Source organism: Rhizophagus irregularis, chromosome 6 (genome assembly GCF_026210795.1).
Source record: "Rhizophagus irregularis chromosome 6, complete sequence".
In the NCBI taxonomy this organism is placed as follows: domain Eukaryota; kingdom Fungi; phylum Glomeromycota; class Glomeromycetes; order Glomerales; family Glomeraceae; genus Rhizophagus; species Rhizophagus irregularis.
In genome coordinates this window covers 1,185,217-1,203,941 of record NC_089434.1, presented here as the reverse complement: position 1 = coordinate 1,203,941, position 18,725 = coordinate 1,185,217, and the positions used below count along the sequence as shown (strand labels likewise).

The 18,725-nt window shown below is 25.2% G+C and overlaps 3 protein-coding genes across 3 annotated transcripts; 2 read left to right on the top strand and 1 right to left on the bottom strand.

The window, feature by feature from the left end:
• Window positions 1-2,905: 2,905 nt before the first annotated feature.
• OCT59_026019 (uncharacterized protein) lies at window positions 2,906-3,796 on the top strand (the record flags this gene model as incomplete). Its single annotated transcript, XM_066142882.1, has 7 exons — window positions 2,906-2,921; window positions 3,177-3,206; window positions 3,283-3,294; window positions 3,403-3,444; window positions 3,529-3,570; window positions 3,664-3,704; window positions 3,773-3,796. 7 exons carry the CDS (start codon window positions 2,906-2,908, stop codon window positions 3,794-3,796), a joined length of 207 nt encoding a protein of 68 aa, XP_065992454.1.
• Window positions 3,797-8,925: 5,129 nt separating this feature from the next.
• On the bottom strand, window positions 8,926-11,251 carry OCT59_026018 (uncharacterized protein; the record flags this gene model as incomplete). Its single annotated transcript, XM_025316755.2, has 2 exons — window positions 8,926-8,955; window positions 9,365-11,251. The coding sequence occupies 2 exons, from the start codon at window positions 11,249-11,251 to the stop codon at window positions 8,926-8,928; spliced, it is 1,917 nt and encodes a 638-aa protein (XP_025179847.2).
• Window positions 11,252-15,175: 3,924 nt separating this feature from the next.
• Window positions 15,176-18,674, top strand: OCT59_026017 (uncharacterized protein; the record flags this gene model as incomplete). Its single annotated transcript, XM_066142880.1, has 4 exons — window positions 15,176-15,259; window positions 15,371-15,426; window positions 15,530-18,338; window positions 18,429-18,674. The coding sequence occupies 4 exons, from the start codon at window positions 15,176-15,178 to the stop codon at window positions 18,672-18,674; spliced, it is 3,195 nt and encodes a 1,064-aa protein (XP_065992453.1).
• Window positions 18,675-18,725: the final 51 nt, after the last annotated feature.

Sequence of the window (18,725 nt, the reverse complement as noted above, 5' to 3'; positions counted from 1 at the left end):
TTATTTTTTTTTGTTCCTTTTATTTATATACTTTATTTTAATTATTTTTTACTATTTATATTACTTAAACACTAAAATTTTAGCTGTTCTCACAATTTTCTTAATTTGTAATTTAAATTAAAATTGCTGATAAATAAAAGTCAATTTGCACGAGTTAGTCATATACCAAAGAATTGACATTCATTAATGTGATGTAATTATTAGATTATTTTTTTTTATTTTAATCTAAATAGTAATCATAACGACAGATCGGTCAATCATCAATGATATACAAATATCACTACGAATGAATTAGTAAGGCTGCCTCGCCTACATATGATGTCACGCGCAATTTACCACGGGACTTCAATAACGAAAATGACCAAACAATTTAAATCTCTTAATAGATAATCAAACCAAAATACAATCATAATCGGCAAAGTTGCATCATCAATATTCTCTAGGACAGTTTAAGATTAGTATACAGAAAAATATTTCAGAAAATAAACAAAAAAAAAAGTAAATGCTTTAATTTTACGAAATCGTGAAAGACGGCCTTTCTTTTCGATAACTTCTTATAATATTTCTTGGGTTTTTTTTTTATCAATGGGACGCCTGCTGCTTCTACCCTCTTTTTTTGCTGCTTAAGGTCTTGAAAGGCGATCCCGCAACGTACGCACATATATATTTGAAATTGAAATACTATACATCCTTGACTATTTAATCCAGTTCTGTAGTCTGTACCTTTCCATCACCAACTTTTTAAATTTATTTTACTTGTTACTAACGCACTAGATTTAAATGTAGCATGATTAGAACTATTATCAAAAAGTCAAAAAAATTCAAATCACCTTAGTTTTTTATTTCTTTGTTTTTTTCAGGTCGAAGATTAACACTTAGAGTTAGATCCGCCGGATATCACATTTTAATTGGTGTATATATATTGTTTATATATAAAGCTAAAATAAATTTCATGACTAAAATCATTAATTTTGTAAATAATATTAATATGTTATTTCAAACATTTATTTTTAACCGTCAATTATGATTTTATTGAATATTTAGGTTGATTTATGATTCGACTGCGTAATATCACGAAATTTATAATAAAAAATCGGGCATATAGTAACTAACAAAATTATTAATTACAAACGATTGGTTTAAGAAAAAAAGTTTGTTATAATTCAAAATTGGTTTATCCCAAATTAAAATCGTATCGAGTTCTGGACTTTATGGAATTGTTACTTTTTTGCACAAAATTCTGACTTTTAGTAATGATATTACTTTTTAAGTGAATTAAAAATTTGTGTGTAAAGGTAAAATGGAAAGTGTCAATAATATGGAATAAAGCACAATCATTATTATTAAATTGTTATTAAATTTAAAGAAGAATGTTACAGACAAGTTTATTTTGCAAAATATTATTATCAATGCAATAAGAGAAAAAAATATGAAAAATTAGATGAATAAAAATTTATTAATTTAATAATTTTTTTTTTATTAAAAAAAAAATATTTGAGACAAATAATATAGTATAAATTTCATCATCTAATTTTTTTTCAACTTTTATCTTTTTCATACGTAGATTTTCCTTTTTTTAAAATAAAAGTATTGCGAGAATTTTTCTCCAATAAAATTCGTCAACCATATCGTACAGCAGTCGCATGTGACTTGAACGTTTATATTTATATGGTTGCACCGGAGTTATATGACTTTTTTTAGCTATTTATTTTTTATTTTTTTTTAAAAAAAAAATTTTGTAAGAAAATTTCGTCATGTCTTCCTCTATTGATTTTGCTCTTGTTGCAGTTAATAGAGCACGTGATTTAATTGATTATAATATTTACGACAATATACATAAACAACATGAATTTGTGAAACAAAAAATTCTTGGAGATAATTCTCTTACAAAAAAAGAAAAAACTGAAGCAATAAGAATAGAGAATAATAGCTATGATAGGGATAAAATTAATCTTAATTCAGGAACAAAAAGAATTTGTGAAAGTTGTAATCAAGAATGTTTGGCTACATTTTATTGTGAATGTTGTATTCGAAATCATCTAAGAGTAAAATTTTCAAATTGGACGTCTGGAAATGCTGATATTGATAATTTAATCCAAAAATGTCAAATGGAAACACTCTTGCCAACTATGACAATTGAATGGATTCCATATAATAAAATTAAGAATATTAAATTTTTAACAAAAGGTGGATACTCTGAAGTTTATACAGCAGTTTGGATTGATGGAACATATGATGATTGGGATTCTAAAAAACAACAGTTAAAAAGCGTTGGAAGACATGATGTTATACTTAAAACATTAGGAAATGTTGAAAGTGAAAATCAAAGATGGTTTGAAGAGGTTTGCAATCTAAATATATTTAAAGAAGTGATAATTAAACAATTAATATGTTAATACAAAATATTAAAATTTTTTAGGCTATATCACATTTAACTATAAGTAATAGATGGACATCTATAGTTCGATGCTACGGGTTAACACAAAATACATCAGATGGAAATTATATGCTTGTAATAAGAAAAATGGATATGGATTTAAGAAAATATTTTCAGCAAAATCATAATCAACTTACATGGGAAGAAAGGGTTCAAATTACTTATGATATAATTATTGCACTTTGTAGAATTCATAGAGAAAAAGCAATTCATAGAGATTTGCATTCTAAGAATATATTATATATTCACTATGATCAAAGGTTTTACATTAGTGATCTTGGATTTTGTGGTCCAGCAAATAGACCATCAAAAAGTATATATGGAAATCTTCCTTATATAGCACCTGAGGTTATTAATGGAAAAGGATATACTTTTAAATCTGATATTTATAGTATTGCAATGCTTATGTGGGAAATTTCATCAGGTCAACCACCGTTTATTAATTACGAACATGATTACGATCTTGCAATGAATATAATTAATGGTATTAGACCAAAAATTGTACCGGGAACTCCTTTAGAATATAAAAATTTAATAGAACAATGTTGGGATGCTGATCCATTAAAAAGACCTGATGCTAGAACTCTTCGGAGAGAAATAAAAAAAATTTATATTTTATACCAAAATAATCCAAGTAAATTAGTAACAAATAATAAATTAAAAATAAATAAATCAAATAGCTCAAAATCAAAAGATACAAATGATTTATTGTATACGAGTAAACTTCATCAATTTGAAGCCTTACCTGAACCAAGAAATGCAACAGAAGGTATTGTTAATTACATTAATTAAAATCTTTTTGTCTTGATAATATATTAATATAATATTTTTTTTAATAATAACAGAAGAACTAGAAGGTATAATTGAAAATTTTCTATTTTGAAAATTTTAATTGTAATAGTCTCATAATTTGTATATCGAGTATTAAATAATTTTTTTTACGATATCTTTAATTTTTTTAACAGCATTTCACAGTAAATCCTATGATTTTGAAATCCCCGATAATAGTAAGTAATTATTAAATTTATAACAATAATATATCTAATTTATTTTTTAAAAAATTAATTGGTTGATAATTTTTTTTTATTTAGTCGAAGATTTTAATAAATCAAGTAGTCGTCGGACTTTTAAAAGTATTATAATTTTATTCGTAATACGTGAAAAAAATATTTTTTTTTTTTATAATTGAAATAGAAAAACGAATAACAAATTTTTAATAATTTTAGGTAGCTCCAAAATATTTAACATTGAAAAGTTTCAAAGCATGGTATGTATGATCATTATTCATCAGTTACAAAAATTTTATTAATTATTTAATTATGAATATTTTTTCAGATGTCCAAATTAACGAAGAAATAATACAACAAAATATAAAGGAGCGTCATTTTAATATTGATTGGTAAGTAAAATAATTATTAAAATTTTTTTATTTACTTGTAGATAATGACAAAATTCTAATTTCTATTCAAAAATAATAAGAATAACGAATTTAATCGCTAAAAATTTTTTTTTTATATAATATTTATTAGATACGAAAGAATTATAGATTAATAATAATATTGCAACATATAATTATTTAGATACGAAGGAATTATACTGTAAATTCAGATCAACATTGCAATATTATTTATTATAAAGTTATTTACAATTTATTTTTTTTTATTACTTTATTTATTATTTTTTACTTATATTTTAGCCGTTCTTACAATTTCTTAATATGTAATTTAAAATAAAATTGCCGAAGCTGTTTTGTGATTATATTGAGATAAATAAAAGTAAATTTGCACGAGATGCTTCAGATTAATCATGTTGAATTAATATGATGTAATGATTATTAGATTATTTTTCTTTATTTTAATCTAATCATAATGTAGTATGTTACAGATCGATCAATGATATAGTACTTACTGTAAATATCACTACGAATTAATATGTCTACTACGCGCAATTTACCACGGGACTTCAATAACGAAAGTGACCCTTTATAGATAATCAATCAGGATCGGCATCCTCAATAGTAATTCTTTAGGACAGTTTAAGATTAGTACACAGAAAAATATTTCAGAAAAATAAACAAAAAAAAAGTAAATGCTTTCATTTTACGAAATCGTGAAAGACGACTTTTCTTTTCGATAACTTCTTATAATAATTCTTGGGTTTCTTTTTTATCAATGGGACGCCTGCTGCTTCTACCCTCTTTTTTTGCTGCTTAAGGTCTTGAAAGGCGAATCCCGCAACGTACGCACATATATATTTGAACTTGAAATACTGTACATCCTTGACTATTTAATTTTTTTTAATTTATTTTACTTGCTACTAACGCATTAGATTTAAAAATCAAAAAAATTCAAATCACCTTAGTTTTTTATTTCTGTTTTTTTTTCAGGTCGAAGATTAACACTTAAAGTTAATAATGGATTTAGATCCTCCGGATATCACATTTTAATTGGTGTGTATATATATTGTTTATATATAAAGCTAAAATAAATTTCATGACTAAAATCATTAATTTTGTAAATAATATTAATATATGTTATTTCAAACATTTATTTTTAACCGTCAAATTATGATTTTATTGAATATTTAGGTTGATTTATGATTCGACTGCGTAATATCACGAAATTTATAATGAAAAATCGGGCATATAGTAACTAACAAAATTATTAATTACAAACGATTGGTTTAAGAAAAAAAAGTTTGTTATAATTCAAAATTGGTTTATCTCAAATTAAAATCGTATCGAGTTCTGGACTTTATGGAATTGTTACTTTTTTGCACAAAATCCTGACTTTTAGCAATGATATTACTTTTTAAGTGAATTAAAAATTTGTGTGTAAAGGTAAAATGGAAAGTGTCAATAATATGGAATAAAGCATAATCATTATTATTAAATTGTTATTAAATTTAAAGAAGAATGTTACAGACAAGTTTATTTTGCAAAATATTATTATCAATACAATAAGAGAAAAAAATATGAAAAATTAGATGAATAAAAATTTATTAATTTAATAATTTTTTTTTTTTATTAAAAAAAAAATATTTGAGACAAATAATATAGTATAAATTTCATCATCTAATTTTTTTTCAACTTTTATCTTTTTCATACGTAGATTTTCCTTTTTTTAAAATAAAAGTATTGCGAGAATTTTTCTCCAATAAAATTCGTCAACCATATCGTACAGCAGTCGCATGTGACTTGAACGTTTATATTTATATGGTTGCACCGGAGTTATATGACTTTTTTTAGCTATTTATTTTTTATTTTTTTTTAAAAAAAAAATTTTGTAAGAAAATTTCGTCATGTCTTCCTCTATTGATTTTGCTCTTGTTGCAGTTAATAGAGCACGTGATTTAGTTGATTATAATATTTACGTCAATATACATAAACAACATGAATATGTGAAACAAAAAATTCTTGAAGATAATTCTCTTACAAAAAAAGAAAAAACTGAAGCAATAAGAATAGAGAATAATAGCTATGATAGGGATAAAATTAATAATAATTCAGGAACAAAAAGAATTTGTGAAAGTTGTAATCAAGAATGTTTGGCTACATTTTATTGTGAATGTTGTATTCGAAATCATCTAAGAATAAAATTTTCAAATTGGACGTCTGGAAATGCTGATATTGATAATTTAATCCAAAAATGTCAAATGGAAACAATCTTGCCAAATACGATAATTGAATGGATTCCATATGATAGGATTAAGAATATTAAATTTTTAACAAAAGGTGGATACTCTGAAATTTATAAAGCAGTTTGGATTGATGGAAGTTACGATAAGTGGGATTCTAAAAAACAACAGTTAAAAAGATTTGGAAGAGTAAATGTTATACTTAAGACATTAGGAAATGTTGAAAGTGAAAATCAAAGATGGTTTGAAGAGGTTTGCATCTAAATATATTTAAAAAAATGATAATTAAACAATTAATATGTTAATACAAAATATTAAAATTTTTTAGGCTAAATCACATTTAACTATAAGTAATAGAGACCTTTCTATAGTTCGATGTTACGGGTTAACACAAAATACATCAGATGGAAATTATATGCTTGTAATAAGAAAAATGGATATGGATTTAAGAAAATATTTACATCAAAATCATAATCAACTTACATGGGAAGAAAGGGTTCAAATTACTTATGATATAATTATTGCACTTTATCATATTCATGGAGAAAATGCAATTCATAGAGATTTGCATTCTAAGAATATATTATATATTCACTATTTTCAAAAGTTTTACATTAGTGATCTTGGATTTTGTGGTCCAGCAAATAGACCTTCAAAAAGTATATATGGAAATCTTCCTTACATAGCACCTGAGGTTATTAGTGGAAAAGAATATACTTTTGAATCTGATATTTATAGTTTTGCAATGCTTATGTGGGAAATTTCATCAGGTCAACCACCGTTTATTAATTACGAACATGATTACGATCTTGCAATGAAAATAATTAATGGTATTAGACCAAAAATTGTACCAGGAACTCCTTTAGAATATAAAAATTTAATAGAACAATGTTGGGATGCTGATCCATTAAAAAGACCTGATGTTTATACTCTTTATAGAGAAATAAGAAAAATTAATATTTCATACCAAAATAATCCAAGTAAATTAGTAACAAATAATAATTTAAAAATAAATAAATCAAATAGCTTAAAATCAAAAGATACAAATAATTTATTGTATACGAGTAAACTTCATCAATTTGAAACCTTACCTGAACCAAGAAATGCAACAGAAGGTATTGTTAATTACATTAATTAAAATCTTTTTGTCTTAATAATATATTAATATAATATTTTTTTTTAATAATAACAGAAGAACTAGAAGGTATAATTGAAAATTTTTTATTTTGAAAATATTTTAATTGTAATAGTCTCGAAATTTCATAGGTTGTATATCGACTATTAAATAATTTTTTTTTTACGATATCTTTAATTTTTTAACAGCATTTCACAGTACACCATATGATTTTGAAATCCCTGATAATAGTAAGTAATTATTAAATTTATAGCAATAATATATTTAATATATTTTTTAAAATTAATTGGTTGATAATTTTTTTTTATTTAGTCGAAGATTTTAATAAATCAAGTAGTCGGACTTCTAAAAGTATTATAATTTTATTCGTAATACGTGAAATTTTTTTTTTTCATAATTGAAATAGAAAAACGAATGACAAATTTTTAATAATTTTAGGTGGCTCCAAAATATTTAACATTGAAAAGTTTCAAAGCATGGTATGTATGATCATTATTCATCGGTTACAAAAATTTTATTAATTATGAATAATTTTTTTTTTTCAGATGTCCAAATTAACGAAGAAATAATACTACAGGTACAACAAAAAATATAAAGAAGCGTCATTTTGATATGATTGATAAATTGGTAAGTAAAATAATTATTTTAAAATTTTTTTTTACAAAATAAATTATTTTTTTATTTGATTAATGAACAAAATTCAAATTTTTTTATTGCAAAAATAAATTTATAAAAAATAAATTTAATCACTAAAAAAGCATTTTTTTTTTTTTTCACATAAAATTATTTATTAGATACGCAACATATAAATTATTTTAGATACGAAAAGAATTAAACATTTATAGTTTGTAACATAGTACGAAAGAAATTAGAATTTATAAATTCAAATTATTATTTAAATTACAGTATACAGTAATAACAGTATACTGTATACAGTTTTTTTTTTATAAATTTATAAATTTATAAATTTATTTATTTTTTATTATTTATTTATTTTTTATTCTTTTTTTTTTTTTGCTATTTATATATTTTCATTTTACTATTTATATTTACAGTATTTTTATTTTAAACATTTTAAGATTTTTTAGTTGTTCTCACAATTTTCTTTGTTTGTAATTTTAAATGAAATTATTAAAAACTTTATTTTGTAACTAAATTGGAATAAACAAATAATAATTTTATTTTATTTTTTTTAAAAAAAAAAAACCAACAGTGATTGATATATGCGCCAGCGCGTGACGTTCATGCATGACATAAGCCCATCAAATTGTGAATATCGATCACGAGATAATCCTTTAAAAATTATAATGACTCTGATGACGCCAATAAACGCTAATGATGCTAATGATGCTAATGACGCTTAATCAATAAAAAAAATTTTTTTTTTTTTATTCATTTTAATTTACAACTTAAATTACAATGTTTAATTTACATAAGAACGTGATCACCATCAAACATCATATCCGATTGTTCTGATATACCATCATCATCATCAACGCGCGCGCAAAAAATCAAATCATAAAAAACCAGGATGAAAAACTTAATCAACTAATCAAATTAACCAACCAACCAATCAACGAAAAAATAAAACGTTCATTCAAAAAAAAAAATTATTATTAAAATATTACAAAAAATTATATATATATATACATATATATAAATATTATTATACAAAAAAAGCCCTAGGTAAAATTTGGGTAATGAAAACTTCATCTTCCTATTCCAGAGTTAGAATTGATGGAGTAAACTAAATATTAAAAGAACATACGATAAAAAATTAGGTGTTATTAATTAAGTGATATAATGTAATAATAAAATTAAAATTAATTAACTAGATACTAAAAAAAAGAAAAAAGAAAAAAGAAAAAAGAAAAAAAGGAAAATTAATTATACTAAAAAAAAAAGATTATAATTTTTTTTTTTAAGATAAAATAAAATTGTTCATTGTTCATTAAATTATTTTTTAAAAAAATGTCTTTTTTTAAACCTATCCAACATTTAAACCCCAAAATAAAATAAAAAAAAAAGAAAAAGAAAAAATATAACAAAAATCTCCTTCAAAATCATCTTGATCTCCTCTCCATCCAATACTTTTTACAAAATTTGTGTTTAAAAATACTACTTTCACCACCATTATTATTATTGTTATTGCTTACCCTATAATTATCAAAATTTTCAATTTCTAAAACATCGACAAATCCTTTTGCACGAATTACTGATTCCTCATTCAAACGATTTCTTATATGTAAACGTAATCGTAACGTTTTTAAAGTATTTTGTAAACAATGGACGACAACATCCAAATGATCATCGGTGAAAAAACAATTATCAATACTTAAAGTACGTATTGGAGCCTTTGAACACATCAAGAATTGACGTAATGACTCTGAAGTAAAAGACCATGCACCCAATATATTAAATTCTTGTAGATTTGATAAATCTTGTCGAGCCAATTGGAGAAACATATCATCTACATTAATTTCTGAATTACGTGGACCAGTTAACGTAACAGAAGAAAGGTTTACACATAAAGTAAACAAAGCTACCAAATGATCGATTTCATCACCATCAACGTAAGAACTAAAAGTTTTTAAATTTGGACAATAATTTGCCACAGTTTTAATAACGTGTATGGTTGAATGAGGATGAGGTTTAAATTGTCCAAGATTCAAAGTTTGAATATGATGACCAGAAATTTTAATAATCATGTTGAGAGAATGAGCAGGAGCTGATGAATTATCCATTAAAAAGGTTGAAAGGTCACGGAATTTAGTTTTTGTTAAAGGTTCCAATAATTCACAAGTTAATCCATGACAAGATCTAAAAACAAGTTTTTGTAATAATAAACATTTTGATAAAGGAGTTAAAGGATCCCAACCCCAAAAACTAACACAATCAAAACATATTGATTTTAAAGATTGTGATTGAGTTTGTAATGATTGAATGATAGCAGAGGAACCAACTTCACAATGATGTAATTCAAAGATTTGTAAAGAACGTTGAGAACTAATAAGATTTGCCAAACTTTTAGCTTCATCTTCTAATTCCATAACTTCACGACGAGAACGAGTTCCACACCAACCATTTGAATGATAATTCATAGTAACCACAATTGTATGAATATGATGAGAAACTTCACAAAGAGAATCGAATAATTTTGTTTTAGATTGACGAGTAGTACAAATAAATTCACTTAAATGTGATAAACAATTGATAGCACCTGGATAAGAAGGTAAAGAAAGATATTGATCAGGTATGAAACGATGATTATTAAACCTATCAATTAAAGGTGGTAAAGTAGTACATCTAGAATCTTCATTTCTAGTTAAATGAGTTTTATCAATAGATAATTGTTTTAAAGTAGTACTTCTCCTCATTAATAATCTACATAAATATTCAGTGATTAAACGTTCACGTGGATGAGGTAATATTGGACTAGGAGGCGGGTTACTTCCGCTTGTGCTACTTGTACAACTATGACCTGTGCTTACACTACTTACACTATCCCTATCACTCATAGATTTTCGTTTACTATGATATTTCATAGATTTTGTTAAAAATTTGACGACAGTAGATAATTTTAATTTTTTATTCTTTTTTGATTTTTTTCGAGATTCCATAGCTTCACAAATTTCATCTTCTTTACTAACAACATGAGCGAATTCAATCCAATCCCTTACAGCAGTATAAAATTCGTCCAAATCCAAATATCTTATGAAACCAGCATAATCGAATAATGGTTTTTGTTTTACCGAAGAAGGTAAACGAACTTTATTTTCCATTAATAATAATTTTTCTTTTTCATTCAAACAACTTAAATATACTTGAATTAATTTTGAAGATCTTTCAATTCTCATAAATTCATCACAAGGACAAGAAATTGGACAAGTATATAAAAAATGAAAAGGACGACTCCATAAGAATTCGATTGAGGTCGCACACCATAATCGGTTCACTAATATACATGAATATAATGATTTTTGATCTTTTTCAAGATTTCGAAATATTTGAGATAAACAATCAGTTGGTAAGAAAGGAGCCATAAGTTTTAAAATTATATATATATATTTTTTCAAAAAGAGTAAAAAGTTTTTTTTTTTTTTTAACGAGAAAAGATTTTTTTATTACGAGAAAAAGATTTTTTTTGTTTTTTTTTATAAAAAAACTAAAAGAATTTCGTTAATATCGATATTGTATAGATTGTATAGATAATGAAAAAAAGAAAAAGAAAAGAGACGAGAGAGAGAAAAAAAAAAGAAAAGAAAAAGGAAAAACCGTTAAAACAAAAAGTAAAAAAAAACTTTAAAGTATAACACCTCCTTTATATAAATATATCCTTTTGCACGACACACTTTGTTAGTAAATCTATTTAGATAAATCAATAACCCAACATTCATATTACGCCAATTTAGGAGATCATTGTATAAACTATTATAACCACTATTATAAACTATATAAACATATTATTATTATAAAATTACAATAAAAAATACAATAAAAAATACAATAAATTCTTTACAATAAACAAACAAAAATTTTTTTTTTTTTTCGATTTGCAAATTATTTGTCACATAAATGCATTCTATAAATAAAAAATAATAAAATACGGAATTTTGAATAAGGGGGTGATAAATAATATGATGATACATAAACCTAATCACGATGTTGTATAACATGTGGCGTCATTTTTTTAATTTATCCATAAATGCGTTATTCTGAAACACCCTTTTTTTTTATTATTGAAAAGCTGCGCCAAGTTCCCGGAATCTAATTTTGGAAATCCAGTTAGGAGAACAGTTTAAATTCTTTTATTCTTCTTATTTAGTGTTATTGTTAAAAAATTTATAATGCTGAAATTTTTTGGTCATTCAATGAATTAAAAACTCCCACTTTTAAATTTATTCCCTAGAAACAATTTTATTTTTCCTTTTTTTTTTTAATTAAACCAATTTTGGATATATTAGAAGAAAATCAGGTTATTCGAATTTCAAATCTTTTTTAAATCTTTTTCCTCTTGACAATCCAAAAATTCATTCAATCAATTGATTGTCAATGTAAAAAAAAAAGGTGTGAGAAAAAATTAAAATATTTTTTATTTTATTTTTCTTTTTTCATTATGTCTTTTTTTGGAATGAAATAAATATTTTTGGTAACGAACCTTTTTTTTTCGCTTTACATTGTTTAAAAAAACTTTCTTTCTATTACGTTCGCGATTTAAAAATTTTTGTTCTCATTCATATGATAAATACTTAATATGGTTTGATGTTGTGAAACTCCGAAAATTGGGGGAAAAAGTAAATAATTAATATATTAAGGTTTTTGATTTAACTTTAACCGTGTGACCCTTTTTTTTTATTTTATGCCAGACAAAATTTTTATAGTAATAAAAAAAAAAAGCATTGTCCAATTTCGTAAAATGTCTCGGTATGAAGCTAAATGTAACACAATTCAAAAAATTTATTTTATTTTTTTTTTAAAATACTAAATTACAAAAAAAAGAGGGGGAAATCTTGTCTATAAAAAAAATAAAAAAAAAATTATTATTTTTTTTTACTAATTATTTTTTTTTTGGAAGAAGTTGTAATACAACATCTTTAAGAAATTTTTGCCATTCAGGAAAATTATACGATAATAAATAATTCATTTAAGGTTAGTCATTAATTAAAATCACATAAACATACATGAATCCTATCTTATCTTTTCGTCATATACTATTAGTTGTTTATTATTATTATTATATATATATATATTATATATTATATATGTATTATATATGTATTATATATGTATTATCTTTTATATATATGTTATTATACCATTCATTCGGTTTCCTCCGGCTATTAATGCAATCATACAATTCGATAAGATTATAGTTTTACACATACTTATAACATTTACATTTTATCAAACATTTCAAGCATTTCTTTTTAAAAAAAATTTACACATGACGACATTATAAAAGAAAAATTTTTTTGATTATCAAACGTTTTAGTTTAGTAATGTAATAGTCCTGTAAGTAAGAAAAAAAAAAACAAACAAGCCCGTCGGATATTTTATTATTTATAATTATAAAAAAAAAAAAATTTTAATAACCAAATTTAGACAATTTACTACTTTTGAACAAAAAAAAAAAATCATATCGATTTATGGCGATTTTAAACGTAAAAGATTTTATTGGATGAATACAAAAAAAACCTAATTAAACACAAGAATTCCCGATATGGAAGAGATAACCTGAATAAGGAGATAATAATGCCCTCCTTAAAAATTCCGGATGTGTTAAAACTATTAAATAAACCATTATTAGTTAAATCAAAAAAAAAAAAAAATTCGGAAATAAAAAAAATAATAATTAAAATAATAATAACTGATAATGATAATAATAATAATGATGATAGATAAAAAAAAAAAAAAAATTAAAAAAAATTTTATTTATTCCCAAATTCAAATATAGATAAAACCATTAGATAACCAACATTATATAACAATAATAATAAAAAAAAATTTTATTATATATATATTACATATAAATATTAATATTAATATATATGTATTATATGTATCAAGAATTTATTGTAATTACGGAAAAGAAGGGGTTGTTGGTTTTTTATTAGACGTTTGAAAGTGATATTCTTTGATTCGCTGCATATTTTTATTGGTTAAATTGATTTACATCATGTTTCATTGAAGTACAGTAATTTTAGTGATATCTACGCAGTAATATAAGTTTTTACTATGAAGTTACTATTTTTATGATGCGATGCGTAAAATACAATTTAGTAATATTGAATAATCATTATAATTATTATTATTAAATAATTTACGTGTAATCACGCAATTAAAAAGATTATCTTAAAAGAATCTTTTTTTGATGATAAAACCGCCTCTCTAAGTGCCTGCCTAAATTTAGATATCGATAAAAAATTTTTGATTATTGTTAGTGAAAAATTGTGGAAATAATTATAATTTCTTCGTCCTATACTAAAAAGTGTTAACGTTCTTTTTGAAATGGTAAAGTTCTTTTGAAATAATAATTAATGCCCATTATTATTAAACGAAGCATTCGGAGCGATTCCGAGTATACTTATGGGTACCATTTTAAGGATACCATATAAAGGGTCCCATATATAAGGGGTATGATGTAAAATTTGACCAAAATTATTCATTTATCTTCCAGTATCTGCCAGTATCTGCCAGTATTTGCCAGAAATTAAGGGGGTTGGTCTTTCACTAAAGAGTCTAAAAGATGTACTCCTAATAATCTCCTAATAATCTCCTAATAATATTACGATACTCTTCCCCCAATTCTTAATACTTTACGCCACTTGTGCAAACATTAATCCCTATCCTAATTCTTACTCCTGTTACTCTCCGTTGTTAATAATTTTTTATTAATTACTAAACCGATGATAACATTAAATTAGTATAATTAGCTAAAATAGATAAATTAAACTATTGAATTAATAGTAATAATTCCGATATAAAATAAGTAAGGTTACATATAATGAAATGATTCACGACATGATGTGAAAATCTTAAACGTTAATTTATTAATTTTATTATTACTATTATTACTTCTATGTCAAGTTCGGTCCGACGTGTCGGTCAATGGTCATCAACTCATCACCTCATCAGTTGTTCAATCAAGTTCATATATTATACGTCACGGGAAGATGATGAATGAACATCTGATCCACAAAATTGATGACCGATTTCCAAAACCGATTTTTTTTTTTTTGAAACTTCTTAACCGAAAAAATTTTTTTTTTTTTTTTAAAAGCGTGAAAAATTTTTACAGAGGAAAAATATTTTAGGAAAATTATTCTGTAAGTTATTCCGTAAACCATTTTCATTCTTTTTCTTTTAATAATAAAAAATTTGGCTAATTAAAAATTAAATGTACTTTTCCTCTTTCAGTATAAAAATAATTCCAAAATTAGTTTCATTGTTATTTTTTCAAAATTATTATGCATATCAAAGGTTATACGGTAGAACTTTTGGTGAACGGAAGACCATTGAAAGAATATGCTATTCCTATTACAGATTTAGAGGTATGATATTATTATATATATATATATTTTTTTTTATTTGTTTAATGATATTAATGACCGACATTATTTTTTTTTAATTGATTTTTCTTTTTATTATTGATCATTAAAAAGGTCTCAACGACTGGAAAATCATTCGTCTATAATGATTTCCGTGAACAAGAATTTTTGTATGTATCAACATTTATATATATATATATACATATATTTTTTTTTTAAAAAAAAAAATTTTTAAAAAAATTCACACGTATATAAAATTCTTTTTATAAATAGATCATTTTCACATTTCGCTCTTGCGCCTCTACAATCTAATTACGTCATCAAAGTATCATCTGATAATGCTTCAAAAATATCTCCCATGTTGGCCTTCATTTATGTTGATGGATGTTATGATTCTACTTCATTAAGATTGGTTAATGATTCCCCCGTATTTAAAAATGGGTTTAAAGATATCAATCGTCAACATAAACATTATTTCGAATTTAATAAATCTACTTTTGTAAGAAAGGATAATGTCAGATTACCTAAAATGCAATATGGTGGATTAGGTTCTGTATCTGTTTATTTTTATAAAGCTAGAGTTCTTGCTTCACATATTGGTATTATAGAAAGAAATAAATCCTTAAAATTTGGTAATGATCAAAAATTACCTAATATACGTTATTATAATGATATTAAAGTAATGACACATTATAGTTCTGGTGTAACTTTTGATCAACCAAAAAATTTATTAAAAACTATAAAACCACTCACAAAGTTTGGTAATAATCCGGTAGCCGTTTTACACCTTCATTATCGTCCTTACGAATGGTTTATTGAAAAAAATATTTATAGTAATCTTTCAAGTAAAAGGAAGGGAAAGATGGTTGCCATTAAAATAGAATCTGATTCAAGTATTAAGAGTCATGATGATTCAGTAAAGATAAAAGAGGAAAAGGACAAGGAGATCAAGAATGATTCAGTATTAATCAAAGAAGAAAACAAATCAATTGCGTCAAGAGTCAAAAAGAATGGGAAAGAAATTAAGAGTCATGATGATTCAGTAAAGATAAAAAAAGAAAAGAACAAGGAGATCAAGGGTGATTCAGTATTAATCAAAGAAGAAAACAAAAATGATGATGATTCTTCAATTGCGTCAAGGGTCAAAGAGAATAAAATGAAGAATATTAAAAAAGAAATTAAGAGTCGTGATGATCCAGTGAACAAAAAGGAAAAGGACAAGGAGATCAAGGATGATTTAGTATTAATCAAAGAAGAAAACAAAAATGATGATGATTCTTCAATTGCGTCAAGAGTCAAAGAGAATAAAATGAAGAATATTAAAAAAGAAATTAAGAGTCGTGATGATCCAGTGAACAAAAAGGAAAAGGACAAGGAGATCAAGGATGATTTAGTATTAATCAAAGAAGAAACCAAAAATGATGATTCTCCAATTTCGTCAAGGGTCAAAAAGAATGAAATGAAGAATATTAATAGTCGTGATGATTCAGTGATCGATAAGGAAAAGGACAAGGAGATCAAGGATGATTCGATCTTAATCAAAGAAGAAACCAAAAATGATGATGATTCTCCAATTTCGTCAAGGGTCAAAAAGAATGAAATGAAGAATATTAATAGTCGGGATGATTCAGTGATCAATAAGGAAAAGGACAAGGAGATCAAGGATGATTTAGTATTAATCAAAGAAGAAAACAAAAATGATAATGATTCTTCAATTGCTTCAAGGGTCAAAAAGAATAAAATGAAGAATATTAAGAAAGAAATTAGGAGTCGTGATGATTCAGTGACCAATAAGGAAAAGGACAAGGAGATCAAGGATGATTTAGTATTAATCAAAGAAGAAACCAAAAATGATGATGATTCTCCAATTTCGTCAAGGGTCAAAAAGAATAAAATGAATATTACGAAAAAAATTAATAGTCGTGATGATCCAGTGATCAAAAAGGAACGGGAGATCAAGAATGATTCAGTAAATAAAAATGCCGGTGATTCGTCAATTGCGTCAAGGGTCATGATAAATTTAAATGATGATGATTCGCCAATTTCATCGAGAGTCAAGAAAAGAAGGATGATAATCAATGATTATTCATCGTCAAGGATCAAAAAAGAACAGGTAGAAAGTGATGATGAATCGTCAATTTCGTCAATAGAATGGATTGCGCCAATTTCGGCAAGGATCAAGAAAGAACAAGTAGAGATTATAAGTGATGATGATTCTCCAATTTCGGCAAGAATCAAGAACGAACAAGTAGAGATTATAAGTGATGATGATTCTCCAATTTCGGCAAGAATCAAGAAAGAACAAGTAGAGATTATAAGTGATGATGATTCTCCAATTTCGTCAAGGATCAAGAAAGAACGTGTAGAAAGTGATGATGATTCGTCAATTTCGTCAATAGAATGGATTGCGCCAATTTCGGCAAGGATCAAGAAAAGAAGGATGAGAATTAAAAACGATGATTCGTCAATTGCGTCAAGAGTCAAGATCAAGAGAGAGAAAATGATAAATTTAAATGATGATGATTCTCCAATTTCGTCGAGAGTCAAGAAAAGAAGGATGATAATCAATGATTATTTATCGTCAAGGATCAAGAAAGAACAGGTAGAAAGTGATGATGATTCGTCAATAGAATGGATTGCGCCAATTTCGGCAAGGATCAAGGAAGAGGTAGAGATTATAAGTGATGATGATTCGTCAATAGAATGGATTGCGCCAATTTCGGCAAGGATCAAGGAAGAGGTAGAGATTATAAGTGATGATGATTCGTCAATAGAATGGATTGCGCCAATTTCGGCAAGGATTAAGAAAGAGGTAGAGATTATAAGTGATGATGATTCGTCAATAGAATGGATTGCGCCAATTTCGGCAAGGATCAAGAAAGAACGGGTAGAGATTATAAGTGATGATGATTCTCCAATTTCGTCAAGGATCAAGAAAGAACGTGTAGAAAGTGATGATGATTCGTCAATTTCTTCAAGAGAATGGATTGCGCCAATTTCGGCAGGGATCAAGAAAAGAAAGATGAGAGTTAAAAACGATGATTCGTCAATTGCGTCAAGGGTCAAGATCAAGAGAGAGAAGGTGATAAATTTAAATGATGATTCGCCAATTTCGTTGAGAGTCAAGAAAAGAAGGATGATAATCAATGATTATTCATCGTCAATGATCAAGAAAGAACAGGTAGAAAGTGATGATGATTCGTCAATTTCGTCAAGAGAATGGATTGCGCCAATTTCGGCAAGGAACAAGAAAAGAAGGATGTTAATTAAAAACGATGATTCGTCAATTTCGGCAAAGATCAAGAAAGAACGAACGAAGAATGATGATTCAACAATAGAGGTCGAAAATAATGAAAGTCTAAGAGTCGTGAAACAAGAAAGAGATATTCAATCTCAAAGTTCAATTTTTTTAGATTGAGTGAGTAGCGTCATTAATCAGAAAACGTCGAAATTTTTCATTGTATATAAT